At 42.8% G+C, this 21,888-nt stretch overlaps 1 protein-coding gene and 1 long non-coding RNA gene across 14 annotated transcripts in view; one reads left to right on the top strand and one right to left on the bottom strand.

Annotated features, from left to right (window-relative positions):
* Window positions 1–156: 156 nt before the first annotated feature.
* Window positions 157–21,727, top strand: LOC121818836 (uncharacterized). The gene is made up of 3 exons (XR_006058984.2): window positions 157–200; window positions 3,783–3,833; window positions 14,299–21,727. It is a non-coding gene; the product is annotated as an uncharacterized LOC121818836 (long non-coding RNA).
* Window positions 4,799–21,888, bottom strand: part of PHACTR4 (phosphatase and actin regulator 4) — a 105,422-nt gene continuing 88,332 nt past the window's right edge. For all 13 annotated transcript variants that reach the window (XM_042245075.1, XM_042245070.1, XM_042245080.1 and 10 more), the window contains 5 exons: window positions 14,866–14,921; window positions 14,357–14,418; window positions 12,920–13,057; window positions 12,262–12,338; window positions 4,799–7,080 (listed from right to left, as the gene is read on the bottom strand). In XM_042245075.1, coding sequence (XP_042101009.1) covers window positions 7,065–7,080; window positions 12,262–12,338; window positions 12,920–13,057; window positions 14,357–14,418; window positions 14,866–14,921 — 349 coding nt within the window. In that variant the 3' untranslated portion in view covers window positions 4,799–7,064. The remainder of the gene's footprint in view (window positions 7,081–12,261; window positions 12,339–12,919; window positions 13,058–14,356; window positions 14,419–14,865; window positions 14,922–21,888) is intronic.

The raw sequence follows: 21,888 nt of genomic DNA on the forward strand, positions 1-21,888 counted from the left end.
GGTATTTATAGCTCCTGGAGCCAGCGGAAGTCAAGAAATGTCTATTGCGCCTGCGCCGCGACATGCGCACTTAGGGAATTAGATTTTCGCTAAGGGTTCTGGGAACCTACTGCAGGTTAACGCCCCTAACGTGTCTCAGGGGCATCTCGCGATACTAGAGTCTTCCGCAGTACCTTGAAGGAGCGTGCATGTTACAGCAAGTGAGTGTATCTGCCATAAGGGTTTAGGCGGATAGTTAGTAGTAGTAGGTCAGTCGCTCAGTCGTGTACAACTCTTTGCGACCCCATGGACTGCAGGACACCAGGCTTCCTTGTCCATCACGAGCTCCCGGAGCTTACTCAAATTTATGTCCATCTCATCGATGATGCCATCCAACCATCTCATCCTCTATCCTCCTCTTCTCCTCCTGCCTTCAGTCTTTCCCAGCATCAGGGTCTTTTCCCAGTGAGTCAGTTCTTCACATCAGGTGACCAAAGTATTGGAACTTCATCTTCAGCATCAGTCCTTCCAATGGATATTCAGGGTTGATTTCCTTTAGGATTGACAGGTTTGATCTCCTTGCAGTCCAAGGGACTCTCTAGAGCCTTCTCGAACACCACAGTCCAAAAGCATCAATTCTTCAGCGGTCAGCTTTCTTTATGGTCCAACTCTCATACCTATACATGATTACTGGAAAAGCCGTAACTTTGCCTGGAGGGGCCTTTGTCCGCAAGATAATGTCTCTGCTTTTTAATATGCCGTCTATGTTTGTCATAGCTTTTCTTACAAGGAGCAAGCTTCTTTTAATTTCATGGCTGCAGTCACCATCCGCAGTAATTTTGGAGCCCAAGAAAATAAAGTCTGTCACTGTTTCCATTTTTCTTCCTCTGTTTGCCATGCAGAGATGGGACTGGATGCCATGATCTTTGTTTTTTGAATGTCGAGTTTTAAGCCAACTTTTTTCACTCTTCTCTTTCACTTTTATCAAGAGGCTCTTAGTCCCTCTGCTTTCTGCCATAAGGGTGTTGTCATATGCATATGACATATATGCATATGAGTTTATTGATATTTCTTCTGGCAATCTTGATTCCAGCTTGTGCTTCATCCAGCCTGGCATTTCTTATGATGTACTCTGCATATAAGTTAAAGAAGCAGGGTGACAATATGCATCCTTGACTTACTCCTTTCTCAATTTGGAACCAGTGTGTTGTTCCCTGTCTGGTTCTAACTGTTGCTTCTTGACCTGCATACAGATTTCTCAGGAGGCAGGTAAGTGAGTGAAAATCGATCAGCCGTGTCTGACTTTTTGTGATCCCATGGACTATAGAGTTCATGGAATTCTCCAGGCCAGAATACTGGAGTAGCCTTTTCCTTCTCCACGGGATCTTCCCAACCCAGGGATTGAACCCAGGTCTCCCACATTGCAGGTGAATTCTTGACTAGCTGAGCCACCAGGGAACCCCACTCTTGAAGAATTTTCCACAGTTTGTTGTGATCCACACAGTCAAAGGTTTAGTGTAGTCAGCGAAGCAGATCTTTTTTTTTTTTTTCTGGAAGTCTCTAGCTTTTTCTATAATCCAGTGGATGTTGGCTATTTGATTTCTGGTTCGTCTGCCTTTTCTAAATCATCTGAAAGTTCACATACTGTTGAAGCTTAGCTTGGAGAATTTTGAGCATTACTTTGTAAAACAATGCCACTCTTCTCTATTTTTTAAAATAGTTATTTTTAATACAAATATATTATCAATTAATGTAATGGATTATTATTTTGAAATGTATCATAAATATTTTAAAATTTTCTCAGTTTTTAGTACAGTAAGTATCAATAGATATCACCTATAGATACAACAGTTCTTTGGGGTTTTGAGTTAATGTTGTAAATTATGAAGGGGTCACAAAACAAAAAGGTTTGAGAACTAGTAGTTTAGAGGAAGAAAGACAAATAATTCGACTTTTCTGGTGATGATATGAGTATTCAGTTGCCTTTCAATCACTCGTTCAATATTTCCATAGTGAGTATGACAATTTGCTAGACATTGTGCTAGACACTGGATATTGAGATGAACCACTTTTTCTGTCCTTGAGAACTCAGAGTGGAGGAAACAGACATGACAGCAAATTATCCTACTACTTGATAAGTGATGTATGGCATAAATACGGTATTCTGAGGATAGAGCAATTGAAAAATTGGGTAAAGGCTGAGAGGGTTTTCCTGGGGAGTTAAAATTTGAGCTAAAACTGGAAGGAATAGTAGAAGAATGTGTTAAGTCACTCAGTCATGTTCAGCTCTTTGCGACCCCATGGACTGTAGCCTGCCAGGCTGCTCTGTCCGTGGAATTCTCAGGCAAGGATACTGGAGTGGATTGGTATTCCCTTCTCTGGGGGATCTTCCCGACCCAGGGACTGAACCCAGGTCTCCTGCATTGCAGGCCTACTCTTTACCATCTGAGCCATTCTTTACCAGCTGAGGGCTTCCTTAGTGGTTCAGCTGCTCAAGAATCTGCCTGCAATGTGAGAGACCTGGGTCTGATCCCTGGGTTGGAAGATCCCCTGAAGAAGGGAAAGGCTATCCACTCCAGTATTCTGGCCTGGAGAATTCCATGGATGGTATAGTCCATGGGGTTGCAAAGAGTCAGACACGACTGAGTGATTTTCACGTCACTTCACTTCACTTACCAGCTGAGCCACAAGGGAAGCCCAGAAATACTGGAGTGGGTAGCCTATCCCTTCTCCAGCAGATCTTCTCTTCTTAGGAATTGAACTAGGGTCTCCTCCATTGCAGGCAGATTCTTAGTAGAAGAATAGAAGGTTGTAGAACAGTAGAAGGGTGAAGGGCGAATAATGACAGCATTTTTGGCTGAGGAACTGGCGGGTCTGTGGTCTCCCAGGAAGGGTAAGGGGTCAGCTTCATTAGGAACTTCGAAAGGAGAACTGCCTGGCCTTCTCATAAGCATGAGTAGTCAAGAGCTGAATACAAAATATCTTGTAGTCCAAGCAAAGTTTAAATTTTATCCTGTAGGTATCTAAAGGGCAGTAAGGTTTTTTTGTTTTTGTTTTTTTTACAAAAATTTTCTGACTGTGCTGGGTCTTCATTGTTGGGCTCAGGCTTTCTCTACTTGGGTGAGCAGGGGCCACTCTCTAGTTGTGGTGCACAGGTTCTAGGGTGCTCAGGCTTCAGTAGTTGTGGCGCACGGGCTTAGTTGTTCCCAGGTAGGCAGAATCTTCCTGGACCACGGATTGAACCCATGTTCCTTGCACTGGCAGGCTGAATCGTAACCACTGGACCACCAGGGAAGTCCTAGGGGCTAATAAGTTTTGAAATAAAAGGATTGCTATGACTCTCTTTGCCTTTTAGAACGGTAACTCTAGTGGCAATATTGGAGGATGGATTGGAAGTTATAAAGTCCCGTTAAATTATCCTGGCTTCCAACTTGAGTGGTAAATAAGGCAAGAGGAGATAAAGGAACTGAGACATTTCTGGGGTAGAGAATTCTGCAAGGTAAGAGAGAAACTTGCAAATATAGTAATACCAAAGTTTCACATTTGGGATGCTGCACATATTATGATCTCTAATTCTGATAATTGATAAAGTAGGCAAGGTCCACACACGAGGTGCATGTTTTTGTTAACCTCATTTTTTATGGAGTTGTGAACTGCTACAAACACTTCTAGAGACAACACATGACTTCAAGAAGGTAATGGCAGTTTGAGGTCTCTTTGGAGGTCTAGTAGAAGGAAGATATGGGAGCAGGTGGAGCCCAATGACTCGAGCAGTTCTGACTCATGGTTTCTCTTAACCCTAGGTAAAGGGTGGTATGCTAATCAAGACCAGCCTCTGAAGTGAAAAGTACAAAGTGAGTCATTGGTGGGGCCACCTGGATTGAAACTGGGCTGCTTGCCAGAGTGGAATACATGAGCTACAAACTGTCGTATTTTTGTGATGTCAGCTTAAGGCCTAATTATATCTGGTCCATATACAGTAAGTCCCTTTAGGGACAATTGGTCAGAATGCACTTGCTCTTCCTTGAATATATGTAAAGGATGATTACATAATTTGCTTTGACTTTGGGGAGGTAACTTCACCTCTGAAGTTCTTTACTGGTTAAATGAGTGTATTTTTACTTACCTCCCAGACTAGGTGGAATTAATAACACCTAGAGGTACATAGTGTAGAGTTCACAGTTGGCTTTCAACTCCGAAGCTTTTTCCTTTTCTACAGTTTATACAGACATTCACAAACATTACTGACCTTCATCTCTGGCTGTGTTTAATATTCTTACTATAACTTTTCTCCCTCATTTACTTCTCATTTAGGATGTTGAAAAAGCAATGGCAACCCACTCCAGTACTCTTGCCTGGAAAATCCCATGGGCAGAGGAGCCTGGTAGGCTGCGGTCCATGGGGTCGCTAAAAGTTGGACACGACTGAGCGACTTCCCTTTTACTTTTCACTTTCATGCATTGGAGAAGGAAATGGCAACCCACTCCACTGTTCTTGCCTGGAGAATCCCAGGGACGGGGGAGCCTGCAGGGCTGCTGTCTATGGGGTCGCACAGAGTCGGACACGACTGAAGCGACTTAGCAGCAGCAGCAGCAGCAGCAGTATTTTAGGGATTTCCCTCCCCCCCTTTTCAGCTGTGCTGTGCAGCATGCAGGATCTTAGTTCCTTGAGCAGGATCAAACCTGTGCCCCTGCTTTGGGAGCATGGAAGTCTACACCATTAGACTGCCAGGGAAGTCTCTGAGGAATCATTTTTAACCTACCTTAAAACTTCTGGAATGAGGTAGAACATAAAAAAGAAATACTACATACCAAAATAATACCATTTGTCCTTTTTAATTCTAAAATACATTAATAATTAATATTGATAGGAAGACTGATATACAATGCAATTATTTATTTTACAAGGAGCTTCTGTACATCAGGGAAGCATCTTGAAGTACATACAATACAACAGATTTCTATTTCTTCTTTACATTATGATTGTGAATTGTTACTTACATGGAAGGAGAACATAAAATCCACTTTATATATATATATATATAAACACCTGAAAGGACTTGACTCCCAAAGTATCTTGTTTCAAAAGAACATGAGTGAGATGAAAGATGAATTAGATTCCTTGGTGGCACATAGAAAGCAAACAAGTAGCTCAGGAAATCTAATCCTGTTTCAAGCTTGGCACATTAAGGGAAAGGAAGGGAGTGAATGGGGTGTGAAAAGTGTCATTTGAAGCCACAGAGGATGCTGGCAAAAGTCAAGTAGTCTCCAAACCAACAAGATAGAAAGGTTAGAAGAAGTTAACGCTTCATATGTGGTCACCTTATATACAGACCTCTAACAACTTCATAGAATCATCTCTTTATCTTCCCTCAGTCATCCCAAATGTCAAGGAGCTCCAGGAGATGTAAACCCAGTGTATCTCCATAGCCATAAAGCACTTGACAGTTACTGAGAAATCCAAACACCTCCCTATTCCCCATACAGAGAGAAGATACTACCTTTTAAGGTCACTTTAGCTTTGTTTTGACCTGATATTCTGATTCTTCAGCAAACCTTACATGGATGCAAAAGGAGGAACAGAGAAAAATCTACTGAAAGAGCACGGACAGGACAAGGACTGGCAGAAAAAGTCAGAAGAAATCTATAAAACAGCCACAATTTTCTGAACATGCAGGGGAAAAAGCCACATTCATCAGTTTAATAGAAACTTTTTTTCCCTTCTACTTAGAATGGGTAGGAATTAGAGGGACATAGTAAGGCATGTGGTTTTCAACAAAAATTCAAAGAAAGCAACTGAATCGTCTGCTTCAGGAAATCATATTAATATATATTACACATATAAAAGGGTGTGGGGGCTGAGCCAATGCCCAGGCACCAACTGCACTGGCTGCAGCTTGGAAGAGGAGGGCTGAGTGAGGTGGAAGGTGCCAGACAGGGTGAGCAGGAGGGTCAGTGTTGGGAGTTAAGAGGAAGAGCACGGCAGAAGAGGGCGAACAGTACTGAGGAACAGAGAGGAGCAGTGGGTCATGATTTCGCCCCTCCCACCTGCTTCTCCAAGGACCTTTTTTTGTCTAGTCCCCACACCCCCACACCTTGTTGTGATTCTGGCTGGAATTGTGGGGGCTGACAGCACACGAGTGCTCCCACAGAGTTGCAACTCTGCTTTAGGGGAGAGAATGCATCTGTTGGTTAGAATGATTTAGAGTTATCATCTGGTACAACAAAAATACAACAGTCTAAACAACTCGCGCCATGAGTCAGTTTTCTACCAAGTTGGCCTTAATGTAAAGGCCCTTTTTGTTTTGTTTTGTTTTTATATATAGAAAATATATATGCTGTCTCATTTTCCCAACTTGGAATCTAGTTGCAGCTCAAGACTGTTTAACAGATAGGAAAACTGTTAAGCTCCCATCATTTCTTCATGATTAAAAAAAAAAAAAAAAAATCAGAATGACTTGTGCCAAAAGAAGAACATGTCAGATCCTGAGCTTCTCCCGGGCTGGGTTGCCTGAAGAGGACTGTATTGCTGTGTTACCAAAAGTACAGTGCAGTGCTTTTAGCTGACCTGCCAGTGTAAAATGAAGGCTTCTCCCTGGAGATGGGGGCCCCTTTTCCTAGAAGGTTGGGGGCGTCCAGCAGGTTTCCCCCCTCACCGTCTGGATGTGATGGCTAGAATTTAGCATCTATACAGGTGGGTCTCACAATAGGACAGGGCTGGTAAGGCCAATGGTGCAAACTGTGCCTTAGCACGGGCAGTCATCTGGGTGAGGTTCAGCCAGTAAAACTTGGAACCTGCAAGTGACCCAGAACATTGAGGCTGGTGAGGGAAGACCCCTCAGGTATGCTGCAATATTACAAGGTTCAAAAGCACTGACGAAGTGTTCAGTTTTGCCCAAGGCAGCACATAAGAATCCATTCCAGTGAAATGCTACATTCATCGAAGTGCTGTTCACCCCAGAACTGTAGCCCAGAGGACTCAGTTCTGGCTGTACTGGGAAGTGCTGAAGTTCCCTCCATGTCTCTCTGCACATTGAAGCAGCCCTGTGTTGGGGGGTTGGTTAGATCCTCTCTCAGACTTCAGCATCACGGACGGTGGTAGCTAAAACAAATGATCAGAAAGAGCCAAGTTACCAGATGCTGTAGACTGCTTTGCCATGACAGTTGACTCTTGAACAACAGGGTCTAACAACTGCACAAGTCCAGTCTTATGTACATTTTTTTCAGTAGTAAATACCACAGAACTATATGGTCGAACAGGATGTAGAGGAAATGGAACCATGGATACAGAGGAGCCACGTACAGGGAGGGCAGCTACAAATCATATGTGGATTTTCAGCTGAACTGCTTAGAGGGTGGTGGGCACCCCAACTTCTGCACTGTTCACAGGTCAACTGTATTATCTTAAAAGTAATGAAATGCTATGTTCGAATTTTAAAAAAACTGCCTCTCCTCCACTCTAACCCTACCTGACATTTCTGTAGCATCTAATACTCCTGACCATCTTCTTTCCTTCTTGAAACTTCTTTTGACTTCTGTAACACTATTGTTTTCCCTAGTTTTCCTTCTTTTTCAATTGCTTTTCCTCAATCTGCTTTCCTGATTCATTTTCTTCTGTCCATTATTTACATATAAAGCACTGTTCTCCTTAAGAACCACTATCTTTTCTCATAAATTTGAATCTTTATATCTTCTTTTTCTCCCTGGACTCTAGGCTGAATAGCCAACTGTTTTCTAGGCAGCTCCCTTCAATGTGTCACAGGCTCAACATATATCATTGACTTTCTAGTTTGTTCACTGTCTGTCTTCTTCTTTTAGAATAAAAGCTCCTTAAGGACAGGGACTTTACCTTATTCTCTGCTAGATCCCAAGCATCTAGCACTGTATCTATCATGTAGTGGGTGCTGAATATTTTCTGAATAAATGTCCTAAACTGTTCACTGAATTTCTTATAGACTAACTAGTCCTCAAAAGTCATGTTAGAAATCAAAGAGTCATTTCAATTACTTTCTTTAAATTTGTCCCTGGAATCAACAGAGTGCCAAATCTGGTTGATTCTATGCGTGAAATGTCTTTCAAATTTATCTTCCCTGGTTTGCACTAGCAGCATGCTCAGTCTATTTCAGTTGCTTCCTAACTGGTCTCCTTGCTGCTGGTCTTTTCATTCTTCCAAATCTGCTTCCAAACTTCCACCAGGGTTTGTTCCCAAATACATGAACCCCAGAAATTCCAACATCCTCACATAAGAGTCAAAACTCTCCAGAACCTGACCGTAACCCATCTTGCTGGTCTCACCTTTACCATGGTGCCCCCATCTGTCCTCTGCTCCAGCTCCATGTTCTGTTACAAAGAGCACACATTTTCCTGCCTCTCAAAGTCCCACTATAGCTGGCAGGTTTGCTTACAATCTTCCTTCCTTCCTTCCTTTTAATAAAACATTTATGGTGGGGCTAGGACTTCATTGCTGTGCATGGGCTTTCTCTAGTTGTGGTCAGCAGGGGGCTTACTGCAGTGCCTTCTACTATTGCAGAACACAGGCTCTAAGAGCTTGGGCTTAGTGGCTGTGGCACCAGGCTTGGTTGCCCTGGCGGCACATAAAATCTTCCAAGACTGGGGATCAAACCTGGATCCCCTATATTGGCAGGTGGATGCTTAACAACTGGACCACCAGGGAAGTCCCCTTCCTTACTTCTGGTGCAAATAAATTCTCTTACATAATGTAAGATGTAGCCTAAACGTCACCTTCTTTATGACTTTCTTGCTCACTATGGTACTTCAAAACTCACTATGGTACTTTACTACTACTAAAAATAGCTAATACTGACAAGACCTTCTAGAACTAACACCCAAAAAAGATGTCCTTTTCATTATAGGGAACTGGAATGCAAAAGTAGGAAGTCAAGAAACACCTGGAGTAACAGGCAAATTTGGCCTTGGAGTACAGAATGAAGCAGGGTAAGGCTAATAGAGTTCTGCCAAGAGAACGCACTGGTCATAGCAAACACCCTCTTCCAACACAAGAGAAGACTCTACACATGGATATCACCAGATGGTCGAAACCAAAATCAGATTGATTATATTCTTTGCAGCCAAAGATGGAGAAGCTCTATACAGTCAGCAAAAACAAGACCAGGAGCTGACTGTGGCTCAGATCATGAACTCCTTATTGCCAAATTCAGACTTAAATTGAAGAAAGTGGGGAAAACCACTAGACCATTCAGGTATGACCTAAACCAAATCCCTTATGATTATACAGTGGAAGTGAGAAATAGATTTAAGGGACTAGACCTGATAGACAGAGTGCCTGATAAACTATGGATGGAGGTTCGTTGACATTGTACAGGAGACAGGGATCAAGACCATCCCCATGGAAAAGAAATGCAAAAAAGCAAAATGGCTGTCTGAGGAGGCCTTACAAATAGCTGTGAAAAGAAGGGAAGCAAAAAGCAAAGGAGAAAAGGAAAGATATACCCATTTAAATGCAGAGTTCCAAAGAATAGCAAGGAGAGATAAGAATGCCTTCCTCAGCGATCAATGCAAAGAAAGAGAGAACAACAGAATGGGAAAGGCTAGAGATCTCTTCAAGGAAATTAGAGATACCAAGGGAACATTTCATGCAAAGATGGGCTCAATAAAGGACAGAAATGGTAGGGATCTAACAGAAGCAGAAGATATTAAGAAGAGGTGGCAAGAATACACAGAAGAACAGTACAAAAAGATCTTCACGACCCAGATAATCACAATGGTGTGATCACTCACCTAGAGCCAGACATCCTGGTATGTGAAGTCAAGTGGGCCTTAGGAAGCGTCACTAAGAACAAAGCTAGTGGAGGTGATGGAATTCCTATTGAGCTATTTCAAATCCTGAAAGATGATGCTGTGAAAGTGCTGCACTCAATATGCCAGCAAATTTGGAAAACTCAGCAGTGGCCACAGGACTGGAAAAGGTCCGTTTTCATTCCAATCCCAAAGAAAGGCAATGACAAAGAATGTTCAAACTACCACACAATTGCACTCATCTCACATGCTAGTAAAGTAATGCTCAAAATTCTCCAAGTCAGGCTTCAGCAATACGTGAACCGTGAACTTCCAGATGTTCAAGCTGGTTTTAGAAAAGGCAGAGGAACCAGAGATCAAATTGCTAACATCCGCTCGATCACTGAAAAAGCAAAAGAGAGCCAGAAAAACATCTACTTCTGCTTTATTGACTATGCCAAAGCCTTTGACTGTGTGGATCACAATCAACTGTGGAAAATTCTGAAAGAGATGGGAATACAGACCACCTGACCTGCCTCTTGAGAAATCTGTATGCAGGTCAGGAAGCAACAGTTAGAACTGGACATGGAATGACAGACTGGTTCCAAATAGGAAAAAGGAGTATGTTAAGGTTGTATATTGTCACCCTGCTTATTTAACTTTAGATGCAGAGTACATCATGAGAAATGCTGGGCTGGAAGAAGCACAAGCTGGAATCAAGATTGCTGGGAGAAATATCAATAACCTCAGATATGCAGATGACACCACCCTTTTGGCAGAAAATGAAGAACTGAAAAGCCTCTTGATGAAAGTGAAAGTGGAGAGTGAAAAAGTTGGCTTAAAGCTCAACATGCAGAAAACTAAGATCGTGGCATCCGGTCCCATCACTGCATGGGAAATAGACGGGGCAATGGTGGAAACAGTGTCAGACTTTATTTTTTTGGCCTCCAAAATCACTGCGGATGGTGACTGCAGCCATGAAATTAAAAGACGCTTGCTCCTTGGAAGCAAAGTTATGTCCAACCTAGATAGCATACTGAAAAGCAGAGACATTACTTTGTCAACAGAGGTCTGTCTAGTCAAGGCTATGGTTTTTCCAGTGGTCATGTATGCATGTGAGAGTTGGACTGTGAAGAAGGCTGAGTGCCGCAGAATTGATGCTTTTGAACTGTGGTGTTGGAGAAGACTCTTGAGAATCCCTTGGACTGCGAGGAGATCCAACCAGTCCATCTAAAGGAGATCACTCCTGGGTGTTCACTGGAAGGACTGATGTTGAAGCTGAAACTCCAATACTTTGGCCACCTGATGCGAAGAGCTGATTCATCTGAAAAGACCCTGATGCTGGGAAAGATTGAGGGCAGGAGGAGAAGGGGATGACAGAGGTTGAGATGGTTGGATGGCATCACCGACTCAATGGACATGGGTTTGGGTGGACTCTGGGAGTTGGTGATGGACAGGGAGGCCTGGCGTGCTGCGGTTTACAGGGTCACAAAGAGTCAGACACGACTGAGTGACTGAACTGAACTGAACTGAATACTGACACAGGCAGGAAATGGTGGAGCTGGGACATGAAACCCGACAGATTCAGCCCTCAGAATGGCTAAGGCATTTATCATATTGACTGTACAGAGTGGTACACAGATCTCTTCCCAGCTTAGACTATAATCTCCTTACTGACAAGTATGGCTTGTTATTGAGGTCATATTACAGTGCCCTGAATGGCACAACTGTTATTCAAAGAAACTGCCTTCTCTAATTCTGTACAAAAAAATTATGTAGTTAAAACAACCATTTGTTCTGTATTTTGATTGAAAAATGTTTAATATTTTGTCTCCCAACTTTGCTTGTTCCTTCTTTTTATAGCAAACTGTAATTGTCATCATACCTTCTTTCATTTAGCCTCTGCTTATAAGTGTTTTGAGTCACCTAGATACTTCTACAGATTCCATTCGTGGCTACCTGAGTCTTTAGGTATGGGCTGGGGCCTTAATCACAACAGTAATTCCAAATCAAAATGCTTCTTGGCTGCTTTGTGGTTTTTATCATGATGTTTATACACTAAACTGGTAAGATCAACTGTGCTAGAAAAGACTGAAACCAGAGGGGGCAGGTTCCTTTCCAGCTTAGCAACCATTCCATATCCATAACCTGGGACAGTGAGGCGCAGAAAAGAGAGCACCCAACTGCTTTTAGTCATTCATTGCCTTTCCCACATCCTGGTCGTGCAAGTCAAGCACCTTACTTAACCCTTTTGAGTCTTATTTCCTCATTAATAAAATGGGGATATGAACACACCTGGTATGTTTACCGCAAGTAATAAGTAAGATATAAAATACATAAAACACCATATGCCGTAAGGCATGAACTATGCCTCTTAGTTCTCATCTCTTTCTCTTAATATAGTCTGTGCAATTAACACCGAGTGTTGTTCTTTTAACTATGTCTTTAGAATCCTTTCAAGGTGAACAACTCTGCCTCATTTGCTTTTTGGTGGAGTTCTGCTTAGCTTCCAGTATTTAGGTCTTACCGTGTGAAATGTTTACTCTCCTCATGAACTTCCATCTCTGAGCTTTTAAACTCATTCAATTCTTTCCTTATGGCAGCCTGTAGAGTAGAAACAAAAATGTTTCAGCATCTTCTGCCTGCTACAACAGCAACAGCATGCTTTGTCATCTGATCTCTACTGTGCTTAACTCTGACCAGGCAACCCAGAAGGGAGGGAGGAAGTCAGGTGATGTGGCTCTGAGTCTGATGCACGTTGCCTTCCTGACAACCTTTGTCTCATAATAAACCTGAAATCTCCAGTTAAATCCCTTGAAAAGCTCAAAAGAGAGACTGTAGCTTTTACAGTTTCTGCAGCATGTAAAAATGCTTTCCCTGTTATAAAAGTGAAATATGGATAATTACTAAAATATACCACCCAAACTCCCTCCAATGAAACATAACTCCTGTTAAAAAATATGCTTTATTTCCTTGCAGCTTTTTGTACCCTGCAATACAGCAGGGATTTTCTCTTCTCTAAGTTTTGGTAAAGAAGTCCATGTTTTAGTTTGTACTTCTTGGTATTTTGTATCATAATTAGATATTTAACACTATACAAGAAGTAGAAATTTTGTTTATGGTTCCCCGTTCTAGTTGATGTCTTGTATCCTTGAGATAAAGAGAGACAGACAAATGACAGATACCTTGTCAGCAGGGGTCAGTTTGGTCCAAGGTTTGTCAGCTCGCCGGTCATAGTCGTGAGCATCTGTTACTTCCACGTATTCATTAAACCTCAGAATCTTCCTGGCAAGTAGTTCAGCCACAGTTGGCCTTTGACTGAGCTGAAAGAAATGGAGGCCCTCAGTTCACTATGCCAGGAGTCAGGCATCAATCATGCATTCAAACTGCCTCTAATCCAGAGCTTCAACTTTCATTCTACAACAGAATCACCTTGGGACCTTTAAACACTACTGATCTCTGGGTTCATCCTCAGATTCTGGGTATCAGGAATTTGTTTTTTTTAAACTCCATGATGCACAGCCAAGATTGAGAACAAAGAATTGCTATTAAACCAGTATAGCCAGTGCTTCTCAAACTTTAACAGGCATACAAACCATCTGGGGATGTGGTTAAAGTGTAGATTCTGACTAAGCAGATTTGGGGTGGGGCCTGAGATTCTGTAGCTCTTGCAAATCCCAGGTGATGCCAATGCTGCTGGTCCGTGGACCACATGTTGGGTAGCAAAAGGGTCCAGGCTACAAATTCATACCTAATACACTAGAAGGTGAACACACTGAATATGAAAGCAATATCTATTAATGATTGACATTAAGGGTGAATTTCCTTTTAACATGAGTAATGCCCAAGATACCAGATTCTGCAACAAATTAAGATTTAAGGGTGAACAATCAGTTAACCTGCTCAATCTGAAGCCTTTAAATCCTGTGATGGCCTTTAGCCACCCGCAATCTATCAAGGATAATTCGTCTGGTCCTGGGGAAAGGGAGAAATAGGAAAAATCAGGAGGAGAATGTCTAGTTCCCTCGCTTTCCTGAGGATTCCTGTACATTTTAAAAAATATCTACAGAACTCAGGCCAAGTCTAAGAATCTACAGGAGGTAATTACCAACTGATACTGAGGGAGGCAAAGGAAAAATGGCTTACTCGCAGAGTTTAAGGGCTAAACAAGCCTGCAAGAGAAATGGTTCTACCCTGACTGATTTGGGACCAGTGAGAAATCTTACTCGGTTTTTCACACTTTTCAGGTGTAACTAAGGGTCAATTCAGCTGTTTCTCTCATTAGAATATGACCAGTTTGCCTTGAAAAATCACACTACACACTCTTCCTGTTACTGTTTACATACTCCCACAGGTTTTAGTTGATACCAAAATTCCAGGTCTACTAAAGAAAAGGTCAAAACGTGTGCAAATATTTACTGAACACCTTCCTGTGCCAGGCTTTCTTTAAACAGTTAAAATGAAAAAAAGTTCTTATAATGCTGTATTGTTTTCTAGATTTTCATCATGTGCTCTACTTTCACAGAAATCTATGGCAATTCAAGTCAAATTCATTTCTTTCCAGTCAAACAGGTCATTCACATACCAGACACAGACTGAAACTGAAGACTCGGGGGGCATACCTTTCTGGTGAGCCGACGCTTAATTTCTCGTTTTTCTGCCTGACGATCAGCTTCATTTTTAGCTACAGTTGATAGCCAGAAACAAAGAATATTACTTCAGAATGGCAATCGGCATATCAAACTTTTCAGTGATTACACACAGATAATTCTTACAGGCTCCTAGTCAGAATAAATACTAACTTTGGGACTCAAGACAATTTTTTTGTCAACTGGTGTAGTCAAGCATTGGGTCGGCCAAATGCCCAAGGCAGGTGCAGGATACTATGAGAATATTAAAATATAGTTTTCTGGAGCATTCCAGTACATAAAACAATATCATAATGATTTTCTGTAAAGGAAGCTTGGGGAACTATGTTCCTTCAGGGGAAAAAATTATGAATACTCCTTCCTTGGCTGGAATACTCTCTGCTCTGCCCTTGTTGAAAAATGCTTCTCTTCTCTGTTATGTATATTAAGTCAGAAATACACAAAGAAAATCTACACAACTTCACTCCCATATCTGGACTCACGCTGTAGTATGTTCCGTTGTTCTAGTTCTTCTGGTGTTGGTCTCTGACTCAGTCGTCTAAAAAGGAGATAAATAAGTTTTGTCTATGTTAAACCACCCAATCCTGTTTATACAGATCTGTTTTGGTCTTAGTTTATGTTAGCCCCTACACTAGAAAGAAATCAAAAAATTTTCAGAGTCTTGATATTTCATTTGGTTAACTGATTGTTTATGAAAATTTTTTCACACTGAAAGTGTTAATACATACATTACAATGTAAAAAGGGACTGTACCAGCAAACAGGAGACTAGTTTTGATGCCAGCAAGTTCTGTCACCACAAAAAAGCTTAGTTAGACTCTGAGTGTACGCATGTATAAAATGAACATTTGGACTGCTTTTGTGACTCCCAAACAGGTCTGCTCCTTCAGCACATGGGTTAACACAGATCCTCAAAGATATTAATAAAGATTCTGATTTTGAGGACTGAGATTTTATATGAGTATGTATGTACATATATAAATATTTTTAATGCTTCCCATATGACTCTGATTCCCCTCTTTTTACTTATTTAAACTTTTACTTTTTGGCCATCCCTTGTAGCATGTGGGATTTTAGTTCCCCAACCAGGACCCAAACCTGTATCCCTTGCACTGGTAGCATGGAGTCTTAACCACTGGATCACCAGGGAAGCCCCTCTCTTTTTTAAATTTTTATTTTGAAGCACTACTTTTTATTATTTATTTCCTTTTGCCTGTGCTGGGTCTTCATTGCTGTGGGCAGGGGCTTCTCACTGTGGTGGTTTCTCTTGCTGGGGAGTATGGGCTCTAGGACGCAAAGGCTCAGTAGATGTGGCCCATGGGCTTAGCTGCCCTGAGGCATGTGAGACCTTAATTCCCTGACCGGTGAACCTGTGTACCCTCCACTGGCAGGAAGATTCTTATCAATTGGTCCACCAGGGAAGTCTTTCTTTTGATTTTTAAACCAGTGGTTTAGGAACCACTGGAATTTAAACTTGTCTCTTTTGGAGTTATATTCTGTAAAACCTATGATTTCAATTTTGGTCCTCTCGGAAATATTGATGAAATTTCTTATTTCATTCCCAGATCTGAGATGTTATTCACCAATGAAAACTTGTCACTTCTAGAATCAGAAAGTTCTTCAATTCTTACTCTTAATGTATAATTCTCAACAGTATCTAATTATGTGCTGCTGCTGCTAACTCACTTCAGTTGTGTCTGACTCTGTGTAAGCCCACAGACGGCAGCCCACCAGGCTCCCCCGTCCCTGGGATTCTCCAGGCAAGAACACTGGAGTGGGTTGCCATTTCCTTCTCCAATGCATGAAAGTGAAAAGTGAAAGTGAAGTTGCTCAGTCGTGTCCGACTCTTCATGACCCCATGGACTGCAGCCTACCAGGCTCCTCCGTCCATGGGATTTTCTAGGCAAGGGTACTGGAGTGGGGTGCCATTGCCTTCTCTGAATTATGTGCTAGTAATGGTATGGACCTAACAGAAGCAGAAGATATTAAGAAGAGGTGGCAAGAATACACAGAAGAACTGTACAAAAAAGATCTTCATGACCCAGATAATCATGATGATGTGATCACTAATCCAGAGCCAGACATCCTGGAACGTGAAGTCAAGTGGGCCTTAGAAAGCATCACTACGAACAACAGCTAGTGGAGGTGATGGAATTCCTATTGAGCTGTTTCCAATCCTGAAAGATGATGCTGTGAAAGTGCTGCACTCAAAATGCCAGCAAATTTGGAAAACTCAGCAGTGGCCCCAGGACTGGAAAAGGTCTGTTTTCATTCCAATCCCAAAGAAAGGCAATGACAAAGAATGTTCAAACTATCACACAATTGCACTCATCTCACATGCTAGTAAAGTAATGCTCAAAATTCTCCAAGCCAGGCTTCAGCAATACGTGAACTGTGAACTTCCTGATGTTCAAGCTGGTTTTAGAAAAGGCAGAGGAACCAGAGATCAAATTGCCAACATCTGCTGGATCATGGAAAAAGCAAGAGAGTTCCAGAAAAACATCTACTTCTGCTTTATTGACTATGCCAAAGCCTTTGACTGTGTGGATCACAATCAACTATGGAAAATTCTGAAAGAGATGGGAATACCAGACCACCTGACCTGCCTCTTGAGAAATCTGTATGCAGGTCAGGAAACAACAATTAGAACTGGACATGGAACAACAGACTGATTTCAAATAGGAAAAGGAGTATGCCAAGGCTGTATATTGTCACCCTGCTTATTTAACTTATAGGCAGAGTACATCATGAGAAACGCTGGACTGGAAGAAGCACAAGCTGGAATCAAGATTGCTGGGAGAAATATCAATAACCTCAGATATGCAGATGACACCACCCTTATGGCAGAAAGTGAAGAGGAACTAAAAAGCCTCTTGATGAAAGTGAAAGTGGAGAGTGAAAAAGTTGGACTAAAGCTCAACATTCAGAAAACGAAGATCATGGCATCCAGTCCCATCACTCTGTGGGAAATAGATGGGGAAACAGGGGAAACAGTGTCAGACTTTATTTTTTGGGGCTCCAAAATCACTGCGGATGGTGACTGCAGACATGAAATTAAAAGACGCTTGCTCCTTGGAAGGAAAGTTATGACCAACCTAGATAGCATGTTCAAAAGCAGAGACATTACTTTGCCGACTAAGGTCTGTCTAGTCAAGGCTATGGTTTTTCCTGTGGTCATGTATGGATATGAGAGTTGGACTGTGAAGAAGGCTGAGCACCGAAGAATTGATGCTTTTGAACTGTGGTGTTGGAGAAGACTCTTGAGAGTCCCTTGGACTCCAAGGAGATCCAACCAATCCATTCTCAAGGAGATCAGCCCTGGAATTTCTTTGGAAGGAATGATGCTAAAGCTGAAACTCCAGTACTTTGGCCACCTCATGCAAAGAGTTGCCTCATTGGAAAAGACTCTGATGCTGGGAGGGATTGGGGGCAGGAGGAGAAGGGGACTACAGAGGATGAGATGGCTCGATGGCATCACTGACTCAATGGACGTGTCTCAGTGAACTCCGGGAGTTGGTGATAGACAGGGAGGCCTGGCGTGCTGTGACTCATGGGGTTGCAAAGAGTCGGAGACGACTGAGAGACTGAACTGAACTGAACTCTTCAGTTGCATAGAAAACTCCCAGGCCCATTTTTTATACAATTTACAATTATCTGTATTTCAGAGTTTTTCTTGTCTCTGAACAAGACATCTTTTTTCAACATGTATTAAAAGACACAACATCACAGCTTTATTAAGGTATAAATGACATACAATAAATTGCATGATTTGATATCCTGACATATGTATGTACCTGTAATCTCATCACTACAATCAAGGGAAGGAACACAGCCATCATCCTTGGAATGATTTCCAGGGCTGCTGTAACAAGTCACCACAGAGTGGATGGCTTATAACAGGTGCTCACTCTCTCCCAGCTCTGGAGGCCAGAGCCCAGAGCCCAGGCGTCGTCAGGCTGGCTCCTTCCGCAGGCTCCCTGCCCCTCTCCCGGCTCTGGAGGCCAGAGCCCAGGCGTGGTCAGGCTGGCCCCCTCCGCAGGCTCCCTGCCTCTCTCCCAGCTCTGGAGGCCGGAGCCCAGAGCCCAGGCATGGTCAGGCTGGCCCCCTCCGCAGGCTCCCTGCCACTCCCCCGGCTCTGGGGCTCTTCGGCTTTCAGATGCATCGCCCTAGCTTCTGCGCTAGTCTCCTCGCATTCGCCCTAGCATTCGCCCTACGTGTGTCTGAGTCTCTGCGTCCCAATTTCCCTCCCCTTATGAGGACAAGAGTCACTGGATCAGAGCCTACCCTAACTAATCTAGGATGTTGTTATTTTTCACTTGCTAAGTCATGTCCAACTGTATGCAACCCCATGGACGGCAGCATGCCAGGCTCCGCTGTATTTCACTTTCTTCCCAGAGTTTGCCCAAATTCCTGTCCACTGAGTTGGTGATGCTTTCTATCCATTTCATCCTCTGTCGCCCCCTTCTCGGGCCTTCAATCTTTCCCAGCATCAGGATCTTTTCCAGTGAGTTGGCTCTTCACATCAGATGGCCAATGTACTGGAGCTTCAGCTTCAGCATCAGTCCTTCCAATGAGTATTCAGGGTTGATTTCCTTTAGGATTGACCTGGTTTGATCTTGTAGCCCAAGAGACTCTAGAGAGTCTCAATTCAAAATCATCCATTCTTCAGTGCTCAGCCTTCTGTATGGTGCACTCTTATTGTGTACATGATCATTGTTTAAAACCATAGCTTTGACTATACGGACACTTTGTTGTCAGTAAAGTGATGTCTCTGCTTTTTAATGTGCTGTCTAGGTTTGTCAGCTTTCCTTCCAAAGAGCAAGCATCTTTTAATTTCATGGCTGCAGTCACCACCCACAGTGATTTTGGAGACCAAGAAAACCAGTATGACTTCAACTTAAATTGATTATATCTACATAGACCCCCTATCCAAATAAGGTCACATTCACAGGTACCATCTTTCCAGGCAGAGCAGTGGTAAAGAATCATCTGCAATGAAGGAGTCATGGAGTCATGGGTTTGATCTCTGGGTTGGGAAGATCCTCTAGAGGAGGAAATGGCACCCCACTCCAGTACTCTTGCTTGGAAAATCCCATGGACAGGGGGAGCCTGGTGGGCTACAGTCCATGGGGTGGCAAAGAGTCAGACACAACAGAGCAGGTATGTACCACACGTACCAGAGATCAGGATTCATTTTGGGAGGTACAACTCTACCTACTATGACCTTCCTGACAAAGTCTCATTTCCTTTGTAATCACTACCTCCCTGCCTCCAGGCAAACACTCATCTGCTCTATTTACTCTCAACCCTTCTGCCCCCAGGCGAACAATGACCTGTTTTATGTATAGTTTCCATTTTCTAAAATTTTATATAAAACCATAGAGTATGTACTCTTTTTGTCTATTTTTTTCACTCAGGATAATTACTGAGATCCATATAAGCAAAGGCATTATTAGTAGTTCATTCCTATTTACTGCACTGTAGTATTCCATCATTCCTTTCCATTTCACATTACGCTCAAAATCCTTCAAGCTAGGCTTCAGCAGTACATGAACCAGGATTTAGAAAAGGCAGAAGAACCAGAGCTCAAACTGCCAGCATTCGCTGAATCATAGATAAAGCAAGGGAGTTCCACAAAAACATCCACTTCTTCACAGGGGCTTCCCTGGTGGCTCAGGCGGTAAAGACTCTGCCTCACATGCTGGGAGACCCGGGTTTAATCCCTGGGTCGGGAAGATCCCCTGGGAAAGAAAATGGCAACACACTCCAGTATTCTTGCCTGGAGAATCCTATGGACAGAGGAGCCTGGTGGGCTACAGTCCATGGGGTTGCAAAGAGCCAAACACGACTGAGTGACTGACACTTTTCTACTTCACTGACTAGGCTAAAGCCTCTGACTGTGTGGATCATAACAAATTGGAAAATTCTTAGAGATGGGAATACCAGACTACCTTACCTATCTCTTGAGAAACCAGTATGCGAGTTAAAAAGCAACAGAACCAGACATGGAACAACTGACTGGTTCAAAATTGGGAAAGGGGTACGTTAAGGCTGTATATTATCACCCTGCTTATATAACTTACAAGCAGAGTACATCATATGAAATGCTGGACTTGATGTATCATAAGCTGGAATCAGTACTGCTGGGAGAAATACCAAAAACTTCTGATATGCAGATGATACGATTCTAATGGCAGAAGGTGAAGAGGCACTGAACAGCCTCTTGATGAGGGTGAAAGAGGAGAGCGAAAAAGCTGGTTTAAAACTCAACATTCAAAAAACTAAGATCAAAGCATCTAGTCCCATCACTTCATGGCAAATAGAAGGGGAAAAAGTGGAAATAGTGACAGATTTTATTTTCTTAGGCTCCAAAATCACTGTGGACGGTGACTGCAGCCATGAAATTAAAAGATGCTTGCTCCTTGGAAGGAAATCTATGAGAAACCTAGAGACTGTATTAAAAAGCAGAGACATTACGTTGCTGACAAAGATCCATCTAGTGAAAGCTATGGTTTTTCTAGTAATCATATACTGATGTGAGAGCTGGGCCATAAAGAAGGCTGAGCACTGAAGAACTGATCCTTTTGAACTGTGGTGCTGTAGAAGACATCTTTTTTTTTTTCAGCATTTTCATTTATTTGGCTGCTGCTGCTGCTAAGTCGCTTCAGTCGTGTCCGACTCTGTGCGACCCCATCAACGGCAGCCCACCAAGCTTCCTCGTCCCTGGGATTCTCCAGGCAAGAGCACTGGTGTGGGTTGCCATTTCCTTCTCAGGGATCTAGTTCTCTGACCAGGGATCAAAGCCAGGCCCCCTGCTCTGGGAGCAGAGAATTTTAGCGACTGGACCACCAGGGAGGTCCCTGGAGCACACTTTTGAGAGTCCCTTGGGCTGCAAGGAGATCAATCTAGTCCATCCTAAAGGAAATCAATCCTGAATATTCACTGGAAGGAGTAATGCTAAAGCTGAAGCTCCAATACTTTGGCTACCTGATATCAAGAGCTGACTCACTGGAAAAGACCCTGATGCTGGGAAAGACTGAAGGCAGGAGGAGCAGGGGCTGACGCAGGATGGGATGGTTGGATGGCATCACTGACTCAATGGATGTGAGTTTGAGCAAAGTCCAGGAGATAGTGGAGGACAGGGAAGCCTGGTGTGCCAAGGGGTCACAAAGAGTCAGACACAACTGAGCGACCAAACAACAAATGACTAATGATGTTGAACATCTTTCCATATTCTTACTTGTCATCTGTGTATCTTTTTTCATGATGTGTCTTTTAAAGTCTTCTGCTTCCCCCACCTTTCTGTTTCTAAATTTAAAAAAATATATTCTTATTTATTTTTGGCTGAGCTGGGTCTTTGTTGCTGCATGTGGGCTTTCTCTAGTTGTGGTGAGTGGGGACTGCTCTCTAGTTGTGGTATGCAAACTTCTCGTTGCTGTGACTTCTCTTGTTGTGGAGCACGGGCTCTAGGGTTTGTGGGCTCTGTAGCTGTGTTGCACGGACTTA

Source organism: Ovis aries, chromosome 2 (genome assembly GCF_016772045.2).
Source record: "Ovis aries strain OAR_USU_Benz2616 breed Rambouillet chromosome 2, ARS-UI_Ramb_v3.0, whole genome shotgun sequence".
NCBI classification, from domain to species: domain Eukaryota; kingdom Metazoa; phylum Chordata; class Mammalia; order Artiodactyla; family Bovidae; genus Ovis; species Ovis aries.